The following is a 23,968-nucleotide window of genomic DNA, read 5'->3' as shown; positions in this document are numbered from 1 at the left end:
AAATACGTTTAAAAAGCGAACTGAATAAAAAGAAATAAACCACCTAATGCTGCTGTGATGACGTCACAAGAAGCATCTTCACTGCTCTGGGTTTATTCAAACGTCTTTTTCCATTTTTTCCATGTAAACAAATATTGCAGCTATTTATCTGCACCGTATAGAGAGTATATTTTATATCTTTAAATCTGACATAAATCCTCCATTTACTTTTGTTTTGAAACCCATAAAAGTCCGTTTGTTCCTGGAATTCAAAAATACTTTATTGATCTCAAAGGGAAATTAAATGTTGTAATTTATATTATTTAAAATCCTTTAGTGTTAATGTAAATCTTATATTTCATCCAAAATTGGTTCCAGTTCAAACCACAACTGAGCAAAATCCTGTTATTATACAGCAGTTATTGGTATTATACGAGTTATGACTTATTTTGAATATGTTTATTTATTTAAAAATAAATAAATAAAAGTATTACTGAAAACCAGTCAAAGTGGAATATTTTTAATATGTTCTGATTTTTGGATGCATGTAAGACTCAGAGAATTTGAGACAAAAAAAACAAACTAAATAAATGTGCTTATAACAACAATTAAACATATTGTAAATGGAAAATAAACATAAAATAATAGTAAAAGCCTAAAACAGTATAACAGTTAAATCTAGTTTAGTATTAAATATCTATCACTGCTGCAGGTTGAACCAAACACTATTAGTTATAGAAATTGAATTATAAGAATAAAGACAACATCAATACATTGATTTGCAGTTGTTCTTCATTTATTCATACTTTTTTAAAAAAGATCAGAAATTACTAAATAAAATGAACCTTTTTCCTAAAAACACCAGTGATGGATATTTAATGTCTGAGAGGTTAAAAACAGACAAACAAATATGTACACATGGCTCAATTTACAGAGTGGTGAGAGAAAAACATTTAAAAATCTGTTAGTGATTACCAAGAGGCCCTGAGAATTTACCAAAGCTTTCATTTCTTATGAGAGAGAAATCGAGTACAAACATCTGATTATAAACAACTGATTATAGTAATAAAGTAGAAAAAAAACCAAACACATGTTTATGTAAAAACTTGGATCTACTTCTTGTTGGAACTCGCTGTGCCGATGACGCAATCGTTCACCTGGAAAAACAGCAAAACAAAAATTTAAAAGCTTTTTATGTTAGAACTGAACATTCATCTGTATTTATACAGCAACTCATCAGGATGGTGAAAAACATGAAGGATTCATCCAACTATGAATCACTGAATAAGCCCCGATATCAGCCATGTTTCAACAAACTGACTGAACAATGTTTTAGTGAAATCATGTTTCTGTGGATTAGAAATAAAATGTTTTATTTCATGGTAACTAATTGAGACCAAACTGACTGACCTTGCTGGCAAACCTCAGAGAGTTGAGTGTTTCTCCAAAGCTGTCCGACTCTGGAGAAATGTTCACGAACATCAACCTGGAGGCGAAACAATAAAAACCATCAGAAACCAGGAAACCAAATCACAACAACACGGCTGACGTTTCTTCAGATAATTTGATTGATGTATTTTAAATAAAGCATCTTTTAAACAGTGGATGATGAAGAACTCACGTTTTGCTGTTTCCTCCCAGGCAGTTCTGCAGCAGGTAGGTCAGCTTGGAGTTCCTGTATGGGATGTGGCTCTCCTGAAACAGTTTTTGTTTTAGAAGCAGAATGAAAAGTGGCTCATTGTGAATAAATCCCTCCAGGTCTCACTCACCTTGTTGGCCAGAGAAGTGATGACGATGCCCAGGTTGGACAGGGAGCTGTTGATGGACGTCATCTCCTTGAAGCGCTCTCCCTGAGACTGACTCTTCACCATTCGCTCGCTGCCGGCCAGGTCCACCAGACAAAGAGTGGCTGTAACCATGGAAACGAGGATCAGCCAGGAAACGACTCAGTTCATCACACCTGAACAGGTGCAGCAATTCAATTCTGGAGCTGATTTATAATCTCCGTTGTTCTAAAGTTTTGATTTGTCAACATCAACATTCTACTTTAGGATTAACACAGAAACTAATGTTAACTTTTATTATGATATATTTTTCTGATGGTATTTATATCAGGAGCAGAAATCACAAAGGAAAGAAAAGCTAGAAAGTTAAATTTAACCAGCTTTAATAATCGATTAGTAGCAATAATTGAAATTAGCATGGCTAGCATTACTAAAACAATCTTCCATTCTCAATAGAAGGAAGTTTGATGAAAAAGACTGAAGACTTAAAATGATAAAACAGAGGAACTGTTTATATCCTTTCATTTACAAAACCTCTGGCTCTTTTTCAGTCTAAATGAATGAAAGAAACGTTTTGAGATGTGGTAGAAAATATTCTCATTTGAAACAACTTCTTACGTTTCTGCTTCCATTGACCTAATTTTAGATCCTCAATGAAAAACTTGTTCTCTGAAAAGCCGCTTCCCCACTAAAGAGTGTTGTTGCTACAACCTGGTAACATTTGTGTATGATGCATTCAGTGACAGGAAGGAGATTAAATTTGAGTGTTTAATGTCTAATCAAACTGAAATGTCAGCCCATTCCAGAATCTTTCTTAGTGAATGTCTGAAACTCTACAGTCCTGCTTGAAATAATCAGAAAGAGCAAATTGTTCCCACCAATCAGAAGTAAGATTTTAAGTGTAAAAGGTGAACAAACTCTGTCATTTGGAGATAAAAACACTCACACTTGCACTTCATGTCCCTGCCAGCGTTCACTCCCTCAATCTGCAGCTGGAACACCGAGTGTGAGCGGGAGGAGCGATCGTTCTGGGCCGTCTGGGCCGTGGAGCGGTTCTCTTTGGCCAAAGCGATCAAACCAAGAACCTGGAGGAAAAAGCAGAAGATTTTCTGTAAGTCTTTACATTTTGTTCTCTGACGGTGTTGTAGAACCAGGATCCTCAGACGGAGCCGTGCCTGATCCTCGCTGTGGACCTTCTGGTAGGTCAGGTTGGTGACGGTCACGTCGTTGCTGGCCGTCTTTCGGATCTCGTGTTCGGGCCTCTTGCTGGCCTTGCCGGTGTACAGCAGGTCCCGCAGGGTCTCGTTGTAGATTTCAACAAAACTCGCAGTGAAGATGAACTGAGAACGAGAACAAAACGGATTAAAGGTTAGAGAGCAGGAAGATTTCATTAGACATGAAAACAAACAGGTTTCAACATTTATTTAGAGTCTGACAACAGTTTCAGTGAATTATAGATTTCAGAAACAATAAAAACAAAGAAAAACAGTTCTGATAGGGATGCAAGTTATTGATTAATGAATTAATCTTAAGCTGATTGACTAATGACTCATTTGTGGCAACTTTCTCAAAAGCCTGAGGGTTCCTTTGTACCAAGAGGGTCGGCAGCCTTGAGCAAAAAAATCATTACATTTTAACATTATTTTGTCAGCTGAGTAAAATGTAAATTCACAATCTACATTTCAAAATGTACGGCTCGATCCAGTGAGGGCTGCTATTACTTTTGTTGGCACTTTGAGTAACCATGGCGACGTAAGTAGCAAAAAAAAAACCCAAACCAAATCAAAACAAATTCTAACTGATACCGTTTTGTGTCAGATTCAAAAACAGAGAATTTTGTCTGGCCCTCTGTGTCTCACTCACAGTTTTCAGAGAGGATTAATTATCATAGCAAACACTGAGGAGAGCAGAGATGTAGAGAACTACAGAGATGGTGGAAAACTCAGTTACAGAAAAGGGCTGAGCAGAATTTTAGAACTACAGCGACGCCATCTTGATGGAAAACCTAACATACATAAAACGGCACCAGAGCAAACAGGAAGTGCAAAATGACTCAGGAAATTGATGCTCCTAAACAGACAATATGTTTGGGCTGTTAAAATAAGGGCATCACATCTTACGTTTTTTGAACAATAATATTTGTTGTTAACCTGTTGCTAAGAGATGAGCGCATTTTCTGGTAACCAAGTGCCACAAAGTAAATATCTGATTTTTACTTATTGCAAAATTCACCAATTATACATTTCTTGTGTCTTGGCAGATAAGCAGTATTTATTTATTTTTTTAAACTTACATTTTATGCACAATAATAAATACTTGTTATTAATTTGGTGTAGAGATGAGTGTTTCTTTTTCTCATAACGAACTGCCACAAAGAATAAATCTGATTTTTACTTTTATGTTGAATGTCTGTTTTATAATACATTTACCAGAAAAACATTTTCCCTTTTCTGTAAAATTCACCAACTGCACAATTCTTAGGTGGTATATGATAAGTAGCATTTCAAATGAGCAGTGGAAATCTTATGTTTTTTGAACAATAATATTTGTTGTTGATCTGTTGCTAAGAGATGAGCGCTTTTTCTGGTAACCAAGTGCCACAAAGTAAACATCTGATTTTTACTCTCGCAAAATTCACCAACTGTAAATTTGTTTTGTCTAAGCAGTATTTCAAAAATGCTGATGTTTTATAAATAATATTACTTGTTATTAATTTGGTGTTAAGAGATGAGCAACTTTTCTGGTAACAAACTGCCACAAAGAATAAATCAGGTTTTCACTTTTGCATTGAATGTCTGTTTTATAATACATTTATCAGCAAAGACAATAAAAGAAAAACATTTTCACTTTTCTGCAAGGAAATCTTATGTTTTTTTTAACAATAACAATATTTGTTGTTAATCTGTTGCTAAGAGATGAGCACATATTCTGGTAACCAAGAGCCACAAAGTAAACATCTGATTTTTACTTTGCATTCACATTATTGAGAGCTGCTAACGTGAAACTTAAGGAGGTTTTTGAGTGTTTATATTTCTAAACAGAACTGCATAAAGTACATTTTGCATCCCAAACCAGACTCTGAACTGTTTCTCTTTCCCGCTACGCTATGGTCCCACCATCATTATTTCTGTATCAACTGGCTCTACTCAAGGTTGACCAGTGGCGCCCTCTGCAGGGTGGTGGCCAAACTACAACACTAAAAGAAGATCTAAGCAGACTTCATTAGTTAAGGTTAAAAACAATTGAATCAGGTGAAGCTAAGCTAACCTCCCAGCCTTGAGAGCTCAGCTTGTCTCCGGCTCTGAAGATCTGCTGCACGGCTCTGGGAATGACGACTTCCTCCTGTCGTCCACTTCTCCCTCCATGGTGTAGGTTTTCCCACTTCCTGTCTGACAGTGCAGAGGCAAAGCAGCAGGCACGTTGTCACAATCCAGAGCCGACTGCACCAGCAGGAGATCTCATCAAAGATCTGAAAACAAAACCTTCCCATGAGGCCTTTTCTCTGCAGCGCTCAGAATCACAGCAGGTGTTGTTAACGAGCTGATGTTGCTCACCTCCTGCTGTGAAGCCGGAGAACACCCTCGAAACTAAAGTGATAATTCTTCATCGCCAGACTCAGTTTAAATAGTCTGATGTTTTTGTGTTGGCATGGCGATAAGCAGCAGATCTTTGCTACAATATTCCCACCTCCTCAGTTTTGGCCAGCATGATGGACTTGTTGTCGCTGGCTGCCAGCTGGATGTGTTTACTCAGGCCTCCATCTTCTAGTGGACGAACTCTACAAAACACCCTGATGTTTCCCTGAAACACGAAACGATTCTCTTTTCAGCTTTATTCAACGTTAGACATTAAATTAACCGGTGCAAACAGCTCAACTTGGTTAAATGAAACGGATTTGACCCAGATCTTTTGGGCCTTTAAGGGTGAGCAGCGACCCACCTTCAGCTCCTGGATGGTGTTGTGGAGCCGCCGGCGCTCCATCTCCCCGGCGTGAAGCTCGTCTCTCTGCTCCGCCACCGTTTCCTTCAGGGAGCCGACTTCTTCTTCTCTGTCTCTCAGGGTGGCCTGCAGTCGAGTCATCGTTGATTCCTGCACAGACAGCTTCATCTGCAGAGGAAACAAAACAAAAAACAGGCATGTCACAATAAACTTCACTGGACGATAAATTATATCAAAATTACTGCAATAAACAATAATATCGTCAGTTTGAGACCATTTTCAAGTGTTGTAATGAAAATGGCATATTAAAGCTGTTACATTCTTCAAGACTGAAAAAAAGCTTTAACTTCTAAAGAACATTTAACACTAGAAAATATTTTATATAACCAAAATTAATTAAAATACAATAATACAAGTAAGTTATGGAGTCTGTAACCTAACTTGCTTTTCAAAAAGTATAATTCAGCTCTGACTGGGATAACAAGCAAAAGTGCCAGTTAGGACTTTTATTTAAAAAACATTAAAAAGGGTAGCATGTCCAACAACAGAATTTTCATCTGCTACGCGACTCTGACAGGCTTAAACAAAGAAAAATTTATCAAAGTATATTTTCAAGGTACCCAACAAAAACCATATCCTCTCAGTTCTCTACCAGTTAGACTCTTTAGACCAGGTGTGATTGTTATAGTAACGTATTTTTCAGGTGTTTGGACCGGTCCAGAACCAGCAGGTTGGAGCAGAATTCTGCGTTACCTTCAGAGTCTGCAGCTCCATGACCTTATATTTCTGCTCTAAATTGGACAGCTCCTTCTGGAGGACGCTTCTTCAAGCTGATTCTGAACTCCAGACAACATCTGCAGCTCCGCCTCATACTCACTAAACCAGCAAGAAATCAAGATTTAGCATCACATCATATAAAAATTTTAAAAGAATCTGCACTGAATTCATTTCCTACTAAATAATCTGCTCATACCTGATTTTCCTCTTCTGTCCTTTGACTTCTTGCTCCAGCTCGGACACTTTGGTTTGGCCTTGAGCCACGGAGTCCTTCAGCGCCTCGTTCTCCTCGTTTACAGACCTGTACTTGGTCTGGTAGTTGCGGATTTTACCCTCCATGTCATTGACTTTACCCTTCAGGTCCCATGGTGGCTCCAAATTAAATTTGATTTATTGAATTTAGCAGCTTCAGCCTTACATTTATAAAATCCATTAATCAGTGAAGCATAAAAAATATGGTATTGATTCTTAAAGTCATCTGAACAAGATGAAATGAGACTCATCTTGTTCAAACATATGTATATTCATAAACATGTTTTTCTATGGCATGTACAGTAAAAAGATAACTTTGATAATCCAGAATCAGCATCTCCAAACAGAACATCAAAGTTCTAGAATAGCAAATATTTTGTATATTGAAGAATATTACTGAACAAAAAGATATTTTCCCCGTTAAAGCAGACGACAGTCAGCAGTTTCTCACCAGGTTTTGCTCCTGCAGGTTGTTTACTGCTGGCAGCTTTACAGAACCATAACATTATACTCAGGAATCTCCGTCAGAACCACCATCTGCTACAAACACTAATAACAGGACATCTGACCTCTGGAAGGGCCAGCAGCCACAGTGGCAGCTCCTGCACCTCTAACTGGTCTATCTGTTGATAAATACCAAACAATTAAAACAAGACAATATGATCTGTTCACTGCTTTTGGTGGAGATTAGGTTCTGAACATGGAGAAATTCTTAAGTAACGTACAGGGCGGTGCTCTGGCTGCAGCAGCGGGTCGCTTGTCTCCTATGATGGTTGCAGCTGCCTGAGGTTTGCGGGGCTCCTGGTCCTTACGCATTCTCTTCTGCAAAAACACAACAAGACGACACAAAGAACCATCACTGACACATATTCTGGTTTAGAAACAAACTGCACACAAACTTATGCATGAAAATGGAAACACTGCAAATGTATTTTCTCCACAGCTTCTGACAGAATCAAACTGAGACGTAGGAAGTGTTTTTATCACAAACCTGCAGAGGAGCCATGTCCAGGGAGTTCTCAGAGCTGCTGCTGGCAAGAACTCTCTTCGATGACATGACTGGCAGTCGGGACATAGTCAGCTGAGGACAGAGGACAATGAAATGGTCAAAGTAGAAAAATCACAAAAGAGAAAATAAAGGTCACAACCCAGCAGGAGTCTACTGTAGGTTAGCTGGCAGAAGAAAGGCGAATAAAATCTTACAGGAAAAACACAAAAAGTCAAGAGTAGTCAAGGTGTAGAAGCTGAAGGAGAGCCACACATCAGCTGAGTGAAAACTGTTAGAAAATCTAAGTAGTATTCAGCACACAGGCTACCTGAGAAGATAATCCAACTGCATTATAATATTAACTTCTTATAATTTTGTTATTCTCCGAAAAATGTAACATTTGTTTATTTCATTCATTTATAGTTTAAAATAAACATGACACATGTTGACATTAATTAATGTCAAAACTACTTTTTGAATAAAAAGTAGTTTGAAGAAAATAAATATTGTACAGTATCAAAAAAACATCTGGAAAACAAGTACTGCTTTTAGATTTTTGTACAAATTTATTCATTAAAATCCAAATATCAGTAAATAAATAGTCGAAAACATAACGTTGATCATCTAAATATTAAATATTTAGCATAGATAGAATTTAAATAAGTATAAGTAATTACTAGATCGTGCCATAAATCTTTTACGTTCTTGTCAATCTAAACAAACATACAGACGGTTTCTAGAATTTCTGACCTAGAACCACAACTCAATTAGTTATGCATAAAAGCTTTAACTATTAAAACACATAATGAAATATTGGATACATTTATAGCACCAAAAGTATAAATAATAATAATAATAATAATAATACAGAATTCGAAATGAATGCATCGATGTTTATATCCGACACAGATATTCAACTGACTTAAAATGCTCAAAATATAGTTTGAGACTTTACGTATCTCATGCGTTCATTCAATGTAACTTAACACAGAGGTCTCGAATACTAAATTAGCATAAACAAAACGAGAAAATCAGGCTTTATCGGAATAAGTGTGTCCAGTGCTAGGAGAGCTTTTGGGTGTGTTGCTAACAGAGGACGCAGAACAAGTTCTTCTGTACATCATTTTTTCCCCCTTGTACATGGGTCAACTCGCAGAAAAATAATTTCAATTTAGTCCAAACTGATTACCTCGTCCCGACTAATCCATCGGACATCAATAACCAACGTCCGCGTTGATACTGACGTGGGCTTCTTTTAGCTTAATCTTGGCACTAAACTAACTCTAACTTATGAAAGTGTCGTAAGCATTACTCGTTTAAGCGTGGCTTCTAAACCACTATTCAACAGTTAAGATAGTCAAAAAAAAAAGATCTATTAAGAACAAAGTACCTGAAAACAAATCTGTATCTTCACCCAGTGTCCCTTTAGATCCGATGTTTCCGTCCGTTTGAATTTGAAATGCAACTGTTTTGGCGAACGCTTCGGATTCTCTGCCGTGATTGGCTGGTAGCGTAAATCCCGCCTCCTTTCATGTGTACGTTTGCTATGTTTAACTGCATGTCCTGAAGGGGCGGGATACAGACTGTTTGTACGGTAAACTCCGTGCAAAAGACAAAACGCGGGCACAGGTATATTCCTCAAAATTATTTTCTATAAAATAGTTTTCCTAGTCTGAATACGTGGATTATTTGAATAAACAAAGAAAAAATTACTTAAAAAATTTATTCAAAAGCACCCTTGTTAAACATGACCAATATGTTTATTAATTGTGTACCTTTTTTGGGGAGAGAAAAAAAACTAAATATAATCTTGTGCACCAATTTGGTAGTATTAATAAAAAATAGCATCAAAAACCTAACAAATGTTTGCAAAATATGCTAAAAATTTAGCAAACATGTTATCCATTGTTTGTTAAAAGGTGGTAACAAACAACTTTTAAATTTAAATTTAAAAGTTGTTTGTTAACAAAATATTCTAAAATATTTATTATAAAATATCTATTTTATAATAAATATTTTATAATATTTATTATAAAATATTGCCTAATCATAAAATTGAACATTTAGGCAATAAATAAGAAATGTAAATATTGACATTTATAAATATTTTTAAATAAAATTCTAAGTCTGATGGGTTTTAATATAATTTAAATTTTCAACCACTAGGCACAATTCTCAGCTTACATTGTACATTTCTTTGAAAAACGTGGTATTTTGACTTTTGCTGACATCCATACATATTATTAGTTATGGAATGAAAGAAAATATCCCAAGATAATTTAAATGCTCTTCCACACAAAAACCTGAAGAAAATATTTCAGATTATTGCATTCAGTATGACACATCTTATGCAAATACAATTTATCATCCGAAACCAACAAAAATCAAGCACGACCTAACTCTGAAATTCATCTACATCAGTAATAAACCCTGCAGAAATCAATCAATCCTGGCCTTTAATCATAAAGTTTTTGAATTTTATTCTCCATAAGGGAAGAAGAAACAGTCTGTTCAGATGAGTAGGAGCTTTAGCTGTGTATACAGTATGTAACATAGTACAGTTAATAACTGTTTACCAGGAGCATTGCTAGGTCATTTTTTTCATAAAAAGACACAGAGACATACAAAGTTGAGTATACATAAAGACCGTTGGCTTGTTGTACAGACTGCTCGAACATTTTGATTGGACCGACGGTTTGCAGTGTCCCAGGTCACCATTTAATCTAATGCTGTTTAAACATGTTAGCAGGTCAGTCAGGAGTCTGAAAGCACTGCCTTTATTTTACACAGGACCGTTAATTGGTGCTTTAAATAAAAACATATTTTTTTAAGATTGGTGAAACAATTTTCACTTATTTTCTACATTACTGAAAACGACTACGCCTTCATTAGCCTAGAAAAGAAAAGCATTAGTGATAATTAGTCAAAAGACTTTTAATAACTAAAGAGACTCAATTAATCAAAGTTAAATCTTAAATGGGTGTGTTTAAAGAAAAGCCGTAAGTTTCATTGTAACTCCTAATTATTTTTCAGCAGAACCAGTTGGATACAGTACCGGACCTGGGACACAGTCTGTGGTTTGGGTGCGTTTTCATATATTCTGTACACAAGACATACTTCCCTTTTACAGATGAAAAAGTCTTTTCTATCTATTTTATGTACAGCATACTGCAATACCATAATGCCTCAGAGTGGATATACTGTGGATAACATTTGCACTACAGTTATAATGAAAGTAATAATAATAATATGTATGAAAAGTTCTTAAAAAAAGAAAAGGTTGATAACAGTACCTGTCAGCCATGTTTATCACACAATCATTATTTCCCATCAACCCCTCTGGTAAGAGCGGGGCGGGCTCTCGTCGCCCACAGGAGGAAGATTAACCGCTCCTCTTAGAATAAGAAGACAAACGACTAAACGCTTTCTTTCCGTCACGTTCATGCACTCACTCTGCTTTCTCTCTGTATGCTCCTCTGTCGGTAGAAAAATACAAACATGATTTATATATATATATAAAAAAAAGACAAAAAATGACAAACATAGGTGTGAAGTGCGAGCTTCATCAAGTGCTTTCTGTAGGACTCCTCCGTCCCGCTTTCCTCCGTTCGCTCTGCTGCAGATTCCTCAGGTTTAGTACATTCTTGTTGAACTCGGTTTGGTTTTGTAAAAATTTTATTTTTGACTTTAGGCTCTGAAAACCAAATAGTTCCTTCATTCTTTGATCTTCTGATGTTTATTTGTAATTTGTAAAATGAGTCCGTTGGAATTTAGATGAAAATACATAACATCCATATTCTGTGCTTTGATTAAGTGCTTCTATTTCCGTGCCAAAATTTTTATCATTTATAAATAATTATTTGATTTTACTTTTCTTCTCTTTTTTTGGTTTGTTGGAATATTTCAAGAACAATTTAATCTGCAAAGTTACCCCTAAATTTCCAGAGATTATTTTAAATTTCACAGATAATTTACAGTCTTCATCTCCCAGTATTATCTCAAAGGTTGGTTTAATTCCTGATGGGTGTGTTTTACAGCTCAACCAAAGTAATAAAGGTGAAACTTGAAGTGCAGATTTATTTTTACCTAAATTTATGATTTAAGTTAAAAGGGATTTTTTCAGATATTAAATGTGCAAACCCATTTCCACCAGATGGAACCTGCTTTCCCACTCGTCTCGGAGGAACCTGAACTCAACACTGTAGACGATCTGTGATCCAACATGGAGTCTAAAGTCCTTCCCAGCTTTAACGCTTCAGAATCAGGTGAACCAAACTGAACGTCCATCTCCTGATTGCATCCCAATATCACTCCGATCCCTTTCGAATCGTCCTTCAGAGCTACTTGACGGTGAAAATAAAAACGCAGCTGGAGTCGGTGTCGGAGGCAGATGGCTGATGAGGATGGGAACAGTTTCTCCTTTCTTAGCCATGTTTCTAGCTTTGCTTTCAGAAGACTGTAGAGATGAAAGACGGCGAATCAAATGGAGCTTTTTACACTGTAGATTATCAGTCCTGTCCCAACCGGAGCCGCAGGACGCCGCCTACGAGTTCATGTGCTCCACTTGGATGGCTGACGTGGAGACGGTTAGACAGAGGTCCTTATGGGTCACCGGCAGGTCGCCAACGCTGACGGGTTTATACTGGATCTCACTGGCCGACACTGTCTTGTACTGGTGCAGATCGAAGGGGCACGGAATGACGCCCTCGGAGGGTTGCTGGTTGGGCTGGTAGCTGCCCGGGGGCCCGGGGTTCTGGTTCTGGTTGGTGTTGTTTGGGTTGTTCTGGCTTTGGAGTTGACTTCCTCTGCCTCTGCCTCGACCGCGGCCCCGGCCCCGCCCACCTCCTCCTGGCGTCAGGCCCTGGGCCTGCTGGGCGGCTACCGTCGCTGCCACCGTTAGCGGGTCGGGGTTGTGCTTCCTCATGTGTTTCATTAAATAAGTCTCCTAGAAAAAGACCGAAAGGAAACATCATTTATTGTTATTGGACAAAATGTGTCCATTAGTTTAGCTAAGTTTTGACCTGATACGGTTAAGTTTAGAATTATAGTATTTATTAATTATGACTACAAATTATTTTTAGTTACTTATAAATAATAAGTTTTCTATGATAAAGAAAAGGGTTTTGCTGAATATTGCTTAGATTTGAGTTTTCTGCACAGCTTTCATCTCAAATTGTCCATTTTCCCAGAATTACATTCACAGACTTTTCTGGCCATTTTTAAAGTCCTCTAATAATATTTTACACAAACAATGCAAAATACCCTTTCTCTTCTCAAAACATCTGAAAAAATATAGAAAACAAGTTTTTTCATATTACAAGTGAAAAAAATCTCCCAATGGAGATATTAGTTTTTTATACAAATATTCAAGAATTAAAAAGAAAAGTTACTTTAGTTTTGTCTAATTATCACTAGAAACTTGACAAAACTGCTTGGTAAGATTTTGTGTTTCTGCAGTGAATTTATGGCAAATTTGTTTAATGTTATCAGATTTTAAACATGGAAACCCAAAAAACCACAAACTGGAAGACAGATGGATGCATCAGGTGAAATGGGTTGATAAATGATGGATGAACAAATGACAGATGATAAAAGATAAATAGAAGCAACAAGTACCCTTTATGATTGCAATTTGAAATATCGTGCAGCTCTAGAAAATAAAAAAATCCTCCTTGGCTCATAGCTCACACTGACAAATGTCCATTTAAAATATAAACCAGATTAATCTAATTTTAAGATCATTGTATGACCCTCCCATCTGAAAGCGTACCGATGTGTAAGATCTGTTGCAGAGGCCGCAGGAGAACAGCTTGGCGTGTTTGACGGTGTGCGTCGACAGGTGAACCTCCAGACTGGCAGCGTCTGTGTAACCACGGTTACAGTTGTGACACTTGAAGGGCTTGTCTTTGTTGTGTTGCCGACGGTGAGACTGGGGGGAAAAAAATACACACAAGAGGGGTAAAGATAAAAAAAATGTAAGAAATGATTTTATCAATGTGACAGGATGTCAGGAAAGTGATTCCAGACCTGCAAGTTGGACAACTGAGTGAAAGCCTTTTCACAGCCAGGATGGTTACACTTGTATGGTCGGTCACCAGTGTGAATTCTGAGAAGAAAACATCAAATTAATCTATTTAACTTTAATATATTTATTTTGTACAAGAGCAGGTTCCATGAAGCAGTCCTGAATACCTCTGATGACTAAATGAAAACATTCCTCATGCAATATATCACGTCATTTCTCTTGTTTCTTCTACTTTCTCTTCCACAGAACTATTTCTTATCGATTATTTCTAATCACTTAAATTTGAATTAAATGTCTTGGGATTTGCATGAAGCTGAATTCCTTCCTAATTTTCTGTAAAAATTTAGCTCTCATAATGATTAAATAAACAACAAATCTCCACAGACCTGCTCCAAACATGTACACAGAGTTCATACACTCTTCCTACAGTCAAATTCAAGCATCTTCAATGTAAGTTTTATAACTTTTCACCACAATTTATAGATAAAAATCTTTCTGTTCAAATTAAATGCTTAAAAATGATATACATCTAATGAAAGCAGCTAAAAAGTATTTCCATTAAGTTTTATGGCATTTCAAAATCAGGAATAATTTTGGTAATTCTCCAAACAAGAAGAAGAAGTTTGGCTGGATTTAACTTTAGACATTGAGAAAAATGCCTCATACGCTTTTTATTAGGCGTATGAGAATATCTGGCTTCAACTGTTAACGTTTTTCAAAATTCAACTTTTACTCAAACGTTAATTTGCACTTTAGTACTAAAACTGTCACTTTGAACATCTAACATTTTCAAGGACTTTACACAGAAATCAAGCACTTTCCAAACCTTGAAAACACTCAATAAAATTCAAGTATTTTCAAGGATTTTAGCTGGAGTAAACCCCGCCCCGCCCCGCCCCGCCCGGCCCGGCCCAGTACCGTGTGTGCTGCTGTAGGTGACTGAGCTGCCTGAATGTTTTCTGGCAGTAGGAGCAGGTGTAGGGCTTGGCCCCCGTGTGGATGCGGATGTGCTGGGACAGGTAGCTGGAGTTGGCAAACGACTTGGAGCAGTGGGGGCACTTGTGGGGCTTGGCCTCAGTGTGGTTTCTAACACGGAAAGCCGGGATCGGAGGGGATGAAGGGGAAGGGATGGAGAGAGAGAAACACAGAGAGAGAGAGAGAAACAGCGAGAGATTTTTAAGCTACAGCATGACCAAACTTCCCGACGAACCGAAGATCAAATCATGCGTTAAAAAGGTTAAAAGGATCTGCGATCAATTCTTCTGATCGCAGATCGATACGTTTGACAGTGTGCTCTTTGTGCTGCGTCTGAGTTGTGAAAACACAGAACAAACATACAGCAAGCACAGTCACGCTTTCCTTTCTCTCTCTCTCTCTCGCTCTCTCTCCATTTTGTGTGTCCTGCAGTGAGTGGGGTGTGTCTCTGTGAACGTAAAGACGGGTGGCAGGCAGGTGGAGAACGTCATTCTGATTCAAACCAACGGACTACAGATGATATGGCAAACCCAGAGCAAAGCAGTGAGTGAAATTAAAACATGAGTAAGAAAGGTGACGAGCTCAAACAGAAAATTAAACCATCTGTTGAATGATGGCAACATGAATGAGTGAAATGGGATTTTATTACTTGTAACCTCATGCATGATTAGTAAAATAACAACTAGTTGGGATTAGTAATTAGTGCCTTCTAGTTTTTCTATTTTAGTCATGCACTATATCTTGTACACAGTCACTATTTAGAGAATAAAATATTTAATATTCTTTTTATATGAAAATGAATTAAACCTACTAAACATGGAGAATAAAGAATATTTTTGGGTAAAGAAATTAACAATTTCACTTTCTGAGCCATAAATATCATTTTTAGTCTTCTTGTTTCAGTTTTTACGTTTATGAATATTAAGAACAATTAGATGTTTTTGATCTTGCAGTGTTGAGGGCATCACTTTCTGCAGAAATTATTCCATAAAGTTTCAGTTTTAGTCAAATTAAAGTAGAGGCAACAACAATCAGTATCAAATGAAGTTTGATTTTTAAAAATCCAGTTGTCCAGTTTATCTCTGATTTCTGAAAATAAAAAATTTAAGAAACTAAATTTCCAGCTTCCAGTTATCCTATATATTCCCAACAAGGTCAAATATTTCCTTTTGCAGATTTTGAAGTCTGATAACTGAGTGAATCTTAGTGAAAAATTGGTGATTTCTGAGGAAGCTGTGCAAAGGAAGAGATTTTAAGGGACGACCCAATCAGGTTTAAGATTAAAGTTTTAAATATTCTTGGTATTTTTAAGAGGACAGGATTAAGGTCAAAGGGTTCAGTGTCAGCTTTGATATTTGTTGTTTTATTTCTGCTCTCTAATGCAGCTGTGCAAAGAAAAAAAAGATACAATTATAGAATCAGATTTGAGCCAAATGAAAAAGAGCTTCTTTTACTTCTACAATTTAATTAAATGTTTAATAAGATGCCCAAAGATTTGAATATTATTTGCTTCAATACATTAACTAAATTACATTTTCTTATAACAATATGCACTAAAGACGACTATCAAAGGTAAGAGATGTTTCTGCTGACCATTGTGGTCTTTTGTTGGTCTCTACAACACAACATGACCTGAGCTGAACAGAAAAAAAAATTACTGACCAGCAACAATATCATTTATCTGATGGAAACGCTGCTGAACTTTCCATGCAAGCCATTTCAGCTGATCCAATACATTAGAGCATGTAAGGTAGTCACTGAGTTAATGTTAATTCCAATAAATGTAGAGAAAGAGAAGCATTGCTGCTTTCTCCGGACGATCATGCAAGAAACGTGACAAAATGCATGGATGAAATGAGAATTCAAGCACACTTCCTCCAGTCCAGCATCACTAATATCTTTTTTTTTTTTTTATCTTTGATGCATTTACAGGGTGCTGTTGGTGAGGAAATGAAAGGAGCAGACTGAGATTTCTTACTGGGAAACACAGACCTGATCGGGACAGACCAAGGCATGCAAAGCAGGAACATACGACTGCTGCATGACGGCACAGTTCTAACCTCCATAACATGAGCTGTTGCATCAATCCAGTCATAATTAGATCTATGATGAGTTTTGAATATAATTTGACATTGCATAAAGAGCTTAACACTGTCAACACTCCTCCAAACGACCCCTAGCTGACTGACTACCCCATTACTCTGTGAACAGAGGTTCATGCTCAAACTGAAAAAGCAGAGATAATGAGCACAAGCAGTCAGAAGCTGCAGAGCCAGCCCGGCCCGGCCCAGTACCGTGTGTGCTGCTGGAGGTGACTGAGCTGCCTGAATGTTTTCTGGCAGTAGGTGCAGGAGTAGGGCTTGGCCCCGCTGTGGATGCGGATGTGCTGGGACAGGTAGCTGGAGTTGGCAAATGACTTGGAGCAGTGGGGGCACTTGTGGGGCTTGGCCTCAGTGTGGGACTTAGCGTGAATCTGCATGTCTGACTTGCTGAAGAACGTCACTGCACACATCCGACATCTGTGGAACAAAAGGTTAAAACATTTTTTAATGAGCTGCAAACTGATTAGGCCTCCTCAATCTAAACACCTCAGTACCTGTAGGACTTGGGTCCATCTTTACTGGTGTGATCATCCTCATCATTTGACAGGTCATATGGGTCAGCAGAGTGGTGCTGTGACACATAAAGAGTAAAATATGAGGGTTAAAAGCATATTGTAACAAATTATTTACATGACAAAGTAAACAGCTCACCTGTCCACCAGCAGCAAGATGGGCTAAAATTAAAGCATCACTTCCTGGAGGGAGAATCCCACCAACTCTGCCCATCATCTGTTTGCTCTTCCTGCCTCGCTTCGATGGTGTTGGCATGACAACGGCTGGAGGCATAGAACCATCCTCTTTCTTATCTGAAAAAAAAAAGACACTGGAGGTTTCATTCACTCTATATTTGCATGTAAATCCTCTAAATGTTTAATTATAAAATTAAAGAACAAATATGAGTTTGTTTATAAAAAACCCAGAAACTGCTAACTGGCTGATTAGGTGGTGAACTGCAGGGTTTTACCTGAGTTTGAGGGGTGCACTGCAGACACTATCATGGTGGTGGCAGTGGGGTGTCCCGTTACAAACGACTGTGTGGAGGCAGTTGGAACCAGTGTGCCTTGTGGGGTGGTGATCACTAACCCCGCTGAGAGGAGAAACAAACTGTGAAACAGGCAATCTAACATGTTTCACCACAGCTGAACATTTCTCACATGTGGAGAAGAGACAGAAAATGTCTTTTTCTACACTGCAGGTGTCCAAAGCTGAGACAGACGGTTCACTCCAAGGAAAACAATACATGATACTAGATTGTTGAAGTGACAAGATGATTAAAAATTTTTTTAAATCCTGCTTTTCCTTCACACAAATCTGTTCCAGATCTGAGATTAAATTGTGAAGGAAATCTCAGACAGTGATGATCCTTCTGATTGGGTAAATATTTAATTTACATCAGTGCATTGCATTTAATGCAGCACAAAAAGTATGATTCTTGTAAGTCAAAACCTAAACTACTGGAGAGATGCAGTAATAGATTACCCTTCTTAGAATGATTCAAAACATTGCAACTGTGAGTTTAGAATTTTAAAAAATGAGCCGGCATTTTATTTATGTTGTTAATTTTCAGTTTTTATATATAACTTATGTTTAAACCCATCACAAGACCAAATTTTACTGGACAATAAATTGTCCCAGAAGAAAAATGCAGTAAATGATAATAATATTATTTTGACATCATTTTCAAGTAAAATATTAATAATGGTTAGAAGGTGGAAGATAATTTAAACATATGATATAAAATGTAACATCTAATAACAACAGAATGGAAATAAAAACCAAACACAAGGGAAACCATAAAGCGAAACAAAGTAAAATAGATTTTAAAGTCTATAAAAGCAAAACTGTGCAGCTCTAGGATAAAAACTGTCCACTATATTTTCCCTCAAGTCTTCTTGAGGGAATATTAATCTTAAAAACTATAAACACTTAAATCAATAAAAGATAAAAACCTTGCTCTTACGCTCTTACTCATCTCCATCATGTCAAAAAGGTAACTGTCCCAGATAAAATAATGTCTTTATTATTCATTGTTTCACCATTATTTCACTGTACAAATCTATCAATGTTATAATCCAGAATTAATGATGATTATATACAGATTGACTGTAAATTTGAGTTTCCAAGAGGCAAACTGCCTGTTCAAATTAATTAAATTTCTATTGACAAGATTTCTCTAAATTTGTTGCCTATAATATTTCACTTATCATGCCGCATATATATATTCAGTCTGCTGGACTGAATGTAGCCACACCCAGGTAAAGGTCACTAAAGGTCACTAAAAGTGTTGTGATCACTGCATATTTAATAATAATAATTATGGATGGGCATTTATCTTATCATTTAACATTTACTGTGAAAAATATCTTATCATGATAAGAAATCAGATTTATTGTTGTTACAATAAATTACAATTAATGATATTTAAAAACTATCTGTATCGTTAGAATTTTTAGTTTTACAGTTTTTCAATGAAAATATCTATAAATATGAAAATATGTGTGCAGTTTAGTGATAAAAATGCAGTCACACACATTCAATTACCTGAAAAAAGTATTTATAAATAGTTATTATTGTCCCCTTTATTATGGCAATAGTACCACAAAATATCGGGATAAAACTTTAAGGTCATATCACCTAATCCCAATAATAATATAGCATAATATAACTAATTTTCTAATATCATTCTGCCTTTTAAGATGACGATAAATTTTCATTATCATTAATTCAATTCATTATTTTTCTCACCTGCAGTCATGATCCCAGTGGAGGGAACAGGAACAACCGTGACGTTCTGGGAGGTGTGCGACTGGTGTAGATGTCCCCCTACTCCACTCATGGTTGCGTTCCCGCTGTTTCCCCCTCCTCCGCCGGATGTGTTCCCACCTCCTTCCTGCTTGGGGACCACCCGCACGCCCGTCCCTGGATCCACCGAACCCGGGATGGCGAGCACAGCTGTGGGGTAGTGAGGGGACGAGGTGGAAGACGCAGAAGAGTGAGGGAAGGGAGGCGCGTTGGTCTTGTCTGGACCCAGCTGCTCCTTTGCCTTGTTGAGGAACATGGCGTTCTCAATCTAGACAGTGGTGTAAAGTGTAAAGAGTGGAGAAATAAAGGATGGGATGGCGAAGGTAAAATGGTGCATGAGGGAGACAGAGTGGGAGAAAAGTGAAGGAAGAAGAAGAATTAAGAGAGACGTACAATGACAAAAAATTGGGATAAAAAATATTTGAAAAAGGCAGAAAATTATAGTAAAAGAAAAATATGTTAAGTATGAGGATGAGAAGAATGGTTGAGAAGAAAAAAGAGAATGGATGAGGAGAACAGGAAGGGAGTGACATGAATGAGTGATCGGTGGGATTAGTGAAGAGAAAGAAGAGAACAAAAGGATGGGAGAAAAGAGAATACGAAGGCATGGTGAGATGCAAAAAGTAAAAGAAAAACAGAAACAAAGAGAAAACAGAGATAAAAGAGGAGAGGGACAGGAGTAATCATGTGATCAAGTGAATGCATCGGCAGACATTACAAAAAAAAAATCACTGTGCGCTTAAATTCATCAACAGAATCCTTAAAGCAGCTCTATAAACAGTCAAAGTGATAATCCCATTAAAGCCATGTTCATTTCAAGACATTTCCAACAATAAGGTTGTCTCTACCTGTCCTTGTACAGTGGGGACGGGAGACCAAAAGTATGATGAGTTGAAATGGGAATCGTCCATTATTTCTGTAATTAAAAAGCAACACACTTAGAAAACACCTGTCCTTCCCCTCTTGATGTCTTTTCTTTCTGTGTTACATAAACGAGACCATGCATGGCTGTGTTTTGTCATCTCAGCTTGTTTCCTTTCAATGCATCCTCTTCTCTAAAGCCTGACCCACTCAACACTTCAGGTTTACAAAAACTCTTGAATTTAAGGTGTGTCTTGAAAAAAAGAAAATGAAAACGACCCATGTCTCTCTTTTTTATCAAAATGTTGCGTTTTAAACTGAGGATGTGAAAGGAATCAAGCAGAGATCTTCATCCCAGGCAGGGATGGAGATAGAAAAGCAAGCAGAAGATTAGCCTGTTGTCTTGTTTACAAGCACAGCCCATGCACTTTCATCTCTTTCACCAAATGTGTTGCTGTGACCAAAAATACAAGCTTGAACAAGTTGTGATGGAAATTAAATTTGCATGTTTGTCAAAGCGCACTTTTTCTTTCCATTGGTAAAAACAATGTTATCTCATCCATTAATTATTTTTTTTTTTTGCAAGATGTCACGTCATTGGCCAGAGTCGCTACGTATTTGCATGTTATTTTGCTCTGCAGAGAAGATAGTTTTAGAGTTGAGATGCCATGCATAGTAATTTATACATTCGCACCTCACAAAAAGGCATGCAAGCAGTTACATGTTAGTAAAGCTAAACTTGTTGATTATAAAATAAATAACTTTGAAGTACACTTCGGAAAGCCATGAAAAATGGACCGCACTAAAACAAACCCTGGCACCTTTCATGCAGCACAGCTCAGGGTATGTTGTTTTTCACGCGACTCCTCCAATCTCTGCTGCAGCCAATGAATAATGAGGGGAAAAAAATCCAAAGTCAAATTAATTCATCCCTCACATGCTCTAGTTAACCCACACCTCGGCTTTAAAAACAGATGGGCCGTCGCATCGGTGCATTAAAGTCAATGTTTCAGTGCTCTGAGAGCCATTTTTAACGACAGGGCACAGGCTGGCTCTAAAACTGTGGTGCAGCTAGCGGCGGCTAACGTTAGCAGTGACTGAGGAAAGCTTGCAGAAATAAAATCGGTTATAAACTGTCATAAAATCGGATGGCATGTTGGGAGGCTCGGGTGTGTTTTGCTGCAAGCTAAGCGGGCTGCCGTCCGCAGCTGAGGCTGTTGTCTGAGCGCCACACAAACATGGCTAACGCTAACTTGCCTCCATTAATTTTCTCCTTTTGTTCGTTGGCTTGTTCACTCAGGCTAAAACTGGAGGCCTGCGTGTGTTCAAACGCTTAACCTGCGAACACAAACATCCTCAGTCCCTACGCCTCCATTCCTCACTCCCTGCTCATCTCGCTCAGAGAAAATAAAAAAAGAAAAAAAAGTGTCGAATAAAAAAAAAAAAAAAACAAGACAGAAAAAAAAACGTCGACGCCGTAGCCTCTGTTGGAGACGCAGCTTCATGCAGACTTCCGGCGACGGGGACGACGGTGCTCTCAGACACACTGAAAATAACAATGCATTTACAACCCAATTATAACCCCAGAGTTAATTACCGGTGAACTGGACTCCCTTTCAACCCCCCCGAAGCTTCCTCGGGACGGGACAGTTGAGAAACTTTGTCCAAATCCACCCCTCAAAGCTCTCAGATATGCCTTTTTTTTCCTTCGTTTTTTTCTCTTTTTTTCCCTCCAGTTCTTTTCTCATTCGCAAAGCCGCAGAATTCAACCGTGTCGTTTCCGGTCACCACTTTCAAAATAAAAACCACAACCATAATCTATATACGATTCATATATTCCATCTAAATGGTCCTTACCCCATATGGTCAGGGTTTAATTTTTCGTATCTTAAATCATTCCTGTTTATAAACAAATATTTTGAACAAATGACCTTCTTCAAACAGTTTTGAACAAGGTCACAGTTTCAAAACTGTCACTTCCGGTATTAAACTGATTCTAGCTTGTTATTTTGACAAAACTGATAAATGTTTAGACAGTGCTTCCGGTCTGTCTTTATTCCGTTTTTCTGCACGACTTTATGTAATATTGTAATATAAAACCTGAGTAATGTTGTAATATATAACCTAATATATGGTTTAGCGTTAAAGGGTTCAATGTTATAAAAATATTGGACCTCTCTCAAATCAATCAATCAATCAATCAATCAATCAATCAATCAATCAATCAATCAATCAATCAATCAATCTATGCAAAGCTGACACGCTGTAATCCTTGTTTAGCTCACTAAAGACTGATCTACTAAGCATCAGATAGCATATAATTCTGATCTGATTTTTGTTCTTTTGTCAAAAATCAGAACATTTATTTGTGTTTTTATGGTGCAAGCTTTAATTAAATTTTAAACCATAAAAACATTAATGATAAATAGTAATATTTGAGTACAGAGTTATGGAATTGAGCTGAAAAAATGGAAAGTAGAATATTAAAATATAGAAAAGTTAATGAAAATAAAGCCTTCAAAATAAAACAAAAGCTTTAACTTGACTGATTCCCTTTGGAAATTTATTAAGCATATTGGATACAGGACAGTATATTTTATTAAAACACAAAACACAAACAATGGCCCGACAGTAATAATATTCACCAAGGTGTTAATATCAACACTGCCGGAGGTTCATATACAAGAGAACTTTAATAAACTCACTATATATTTTATACATTTATAATCATAGAGCTTATCTTTGTTAAGGTTAGTAGAGTAATCTACAGTTAACTTGTGAAACAGACAATTCTACATGGACACTGTTTTATCAAATATATTCTGCATAAATTACATATAATCCACATGTAGTGTCTCTTCTATATGACTCAATTGTGAACACAGCAGAGAAAGATTTCCACGGTGACGGTCGCCTGCTGTGTCCCAGCTACACTGTCTATAAGAATACAATACAATACATTTCAAGTGTAATAGGTGGTGATGCATGCATAAAAACAGCAGTGGTTGTCTTCAGATACATAAATTATACCACTTAAAAGGATTTTCAGGACATGTGGCTGCAGTGTAACCAGCAGTGCAGAGTTTATACACAACTAAAGAAGCAGCTAGGTCAGAGGGAAAGAGAAGGCGGCACCACTTGGAATACATTTTACCTACAGCTCCATAAATGATACAAATAAATGACACAAATACAAATAATTACTGTACAATAAATAGTGCTAGAAGCAACTTCACACCTGTGAAGCATTGAAATCATAAATCAATAAAGTGTTTCATGCAGCCGGTCCAACACTTGAGGTAGAGGCTGACAGTGTGACAGGTTTATGATTTAAGGCATGTTAGGATATTTTTCTGTGATTATAGTGATGATTCAAAGTGAAAATCAGTGCTTTCAATATATAGATGCATTAAAACAATAAGATTTAATTCCCCCCTTGGGATTTTTGAATTTGAAGGTATTCTTAAAAATATGCATGCAACCG

General features: G+C 37.2%; 2 protein-coding genes across 9 annotated transcripts; both read right to left on the bottom strand.

Annotated features, from left to right (window-relative positions):
• Window positions 1-483: 483 nt before the first annotated feature.
• kifc1 (kinesin family member C1) lies at window positions 484-9,216 on the bottom strand. The gene is given in 19 exon segments (XM_044139235.1): window positions 484-1,136; window positions 1,390-1,465; window positions 1,601-1,674; window positions 1,749-1,888; window positions 2,710-2,848; window positions 2,939-3,103; window positions 5,031-5,098; window positions 5,101-5,258; window positions 5,333-5,392; window positions 5,440-5,564; window positions 5,703-5,870; window positions 6,456-6,526; window positions 6,529-6,578; window positions 6,676-6,851; window positions 7,183-7,208; window positions 7,301-7,354; window positions 7,457-7,553; window positions 7,723-7,812; window positions 9,110-9,216. Coding segments are annotated over 18 exon segments (1,776 nt in total). The 5' UTR covers window positions 7,807-7,812; window positions 9,110-9,216; the 3' UTR covers window positions 484-1,091.
• A 966-nt stretch (window positions 9,217-10,182) lies between these two features.
• znf384a (zinc finger protein 384 a) lies at window positions 10,183-22,220 on the bottom strand. Of its 8 annotated transcripts, XM_044139579.1 has the most exons (12): window positions 22,082-22,220; window positions 21,306-21,362; window positions 20,472-20,539; window positions 19,567-19,891; window positions 17,786-17,908; window positions 17,473-17,627; window positions 17,316-17,392; window positions 17,014-17,238; window positions 14,663-14,830; window positions 13,747-13,825; window positions 13,490-13,648; window positions 10,183-12,664 (listed from the first exon to the last, which is right to left on the bottom strand). In XM_044139579.1, exons 2-12 carry the CDS (start codon window positions 21,310-21,312, stop codon window positions 12,263-12,265), a joined length of 1,788 nt encoding a protein of 595 aa, XP_043995514.1. In that variant the 5' UTR covers window positions 21,313-21,362; window positions 22,082-22,220; the 3' UTR covers window positions 10,183-12,262. The 8 variants fall into 8 exon arrangements, with proteins under 8 accessions (XP_043995514.1, XP_043995520.1, XP_043995515.1 ...); XM_044139585.1 differs by lacking the exon at window positions 14,663-14,830; XM_044139580.1 differs by lacking the exon at window positions 21,306-21,362.
• Between the last annotated feature and the right edge of the window lie 1,748 nt (window positions 22,221-23,968).

The sequence above is a fragment of the Gambusia affinis genome, linkage group LG14, assembly GCF_019740435.1.
Source record: "Gambusia affinis linkage group LG14, SWU_Gaff_1.0, whole genome shotgun sequence".
Classification (NCBI taxonomy): Eukaryota; Metazoa; Chordata; class Actinopteri; order Cyprinodontiformes; family Poeciliidae; genus Gambusia; species Gambusia affinis.
Note: the sequence above shows the minus strand (reverse complement) of the source record. Positions and strands in the feature narration are given on the sequence as shown.

What these genes read in the sequence shown, in the direction of transcription:
- znf384a (XM_044139579.1), bottom strand. An exon ending in ATCTTGCTGCTGGTGGACAG is followed by an intron (nt 17,393 to 17,472) that starts GTGAGCTGTTTA and finishes TATGTGTCACAG; the next exon opens with CACCACTCTGCTGACCCATA. An exon ending in CTCAGTTGTCCAACTTGCAG is followed by an intron (nt 13,649 to 13,746) that starts GTCTGGAATCAC and finishes TTTTCCCCCCAG; the next exon opens with TCTCACCGTCGGCAACACAA.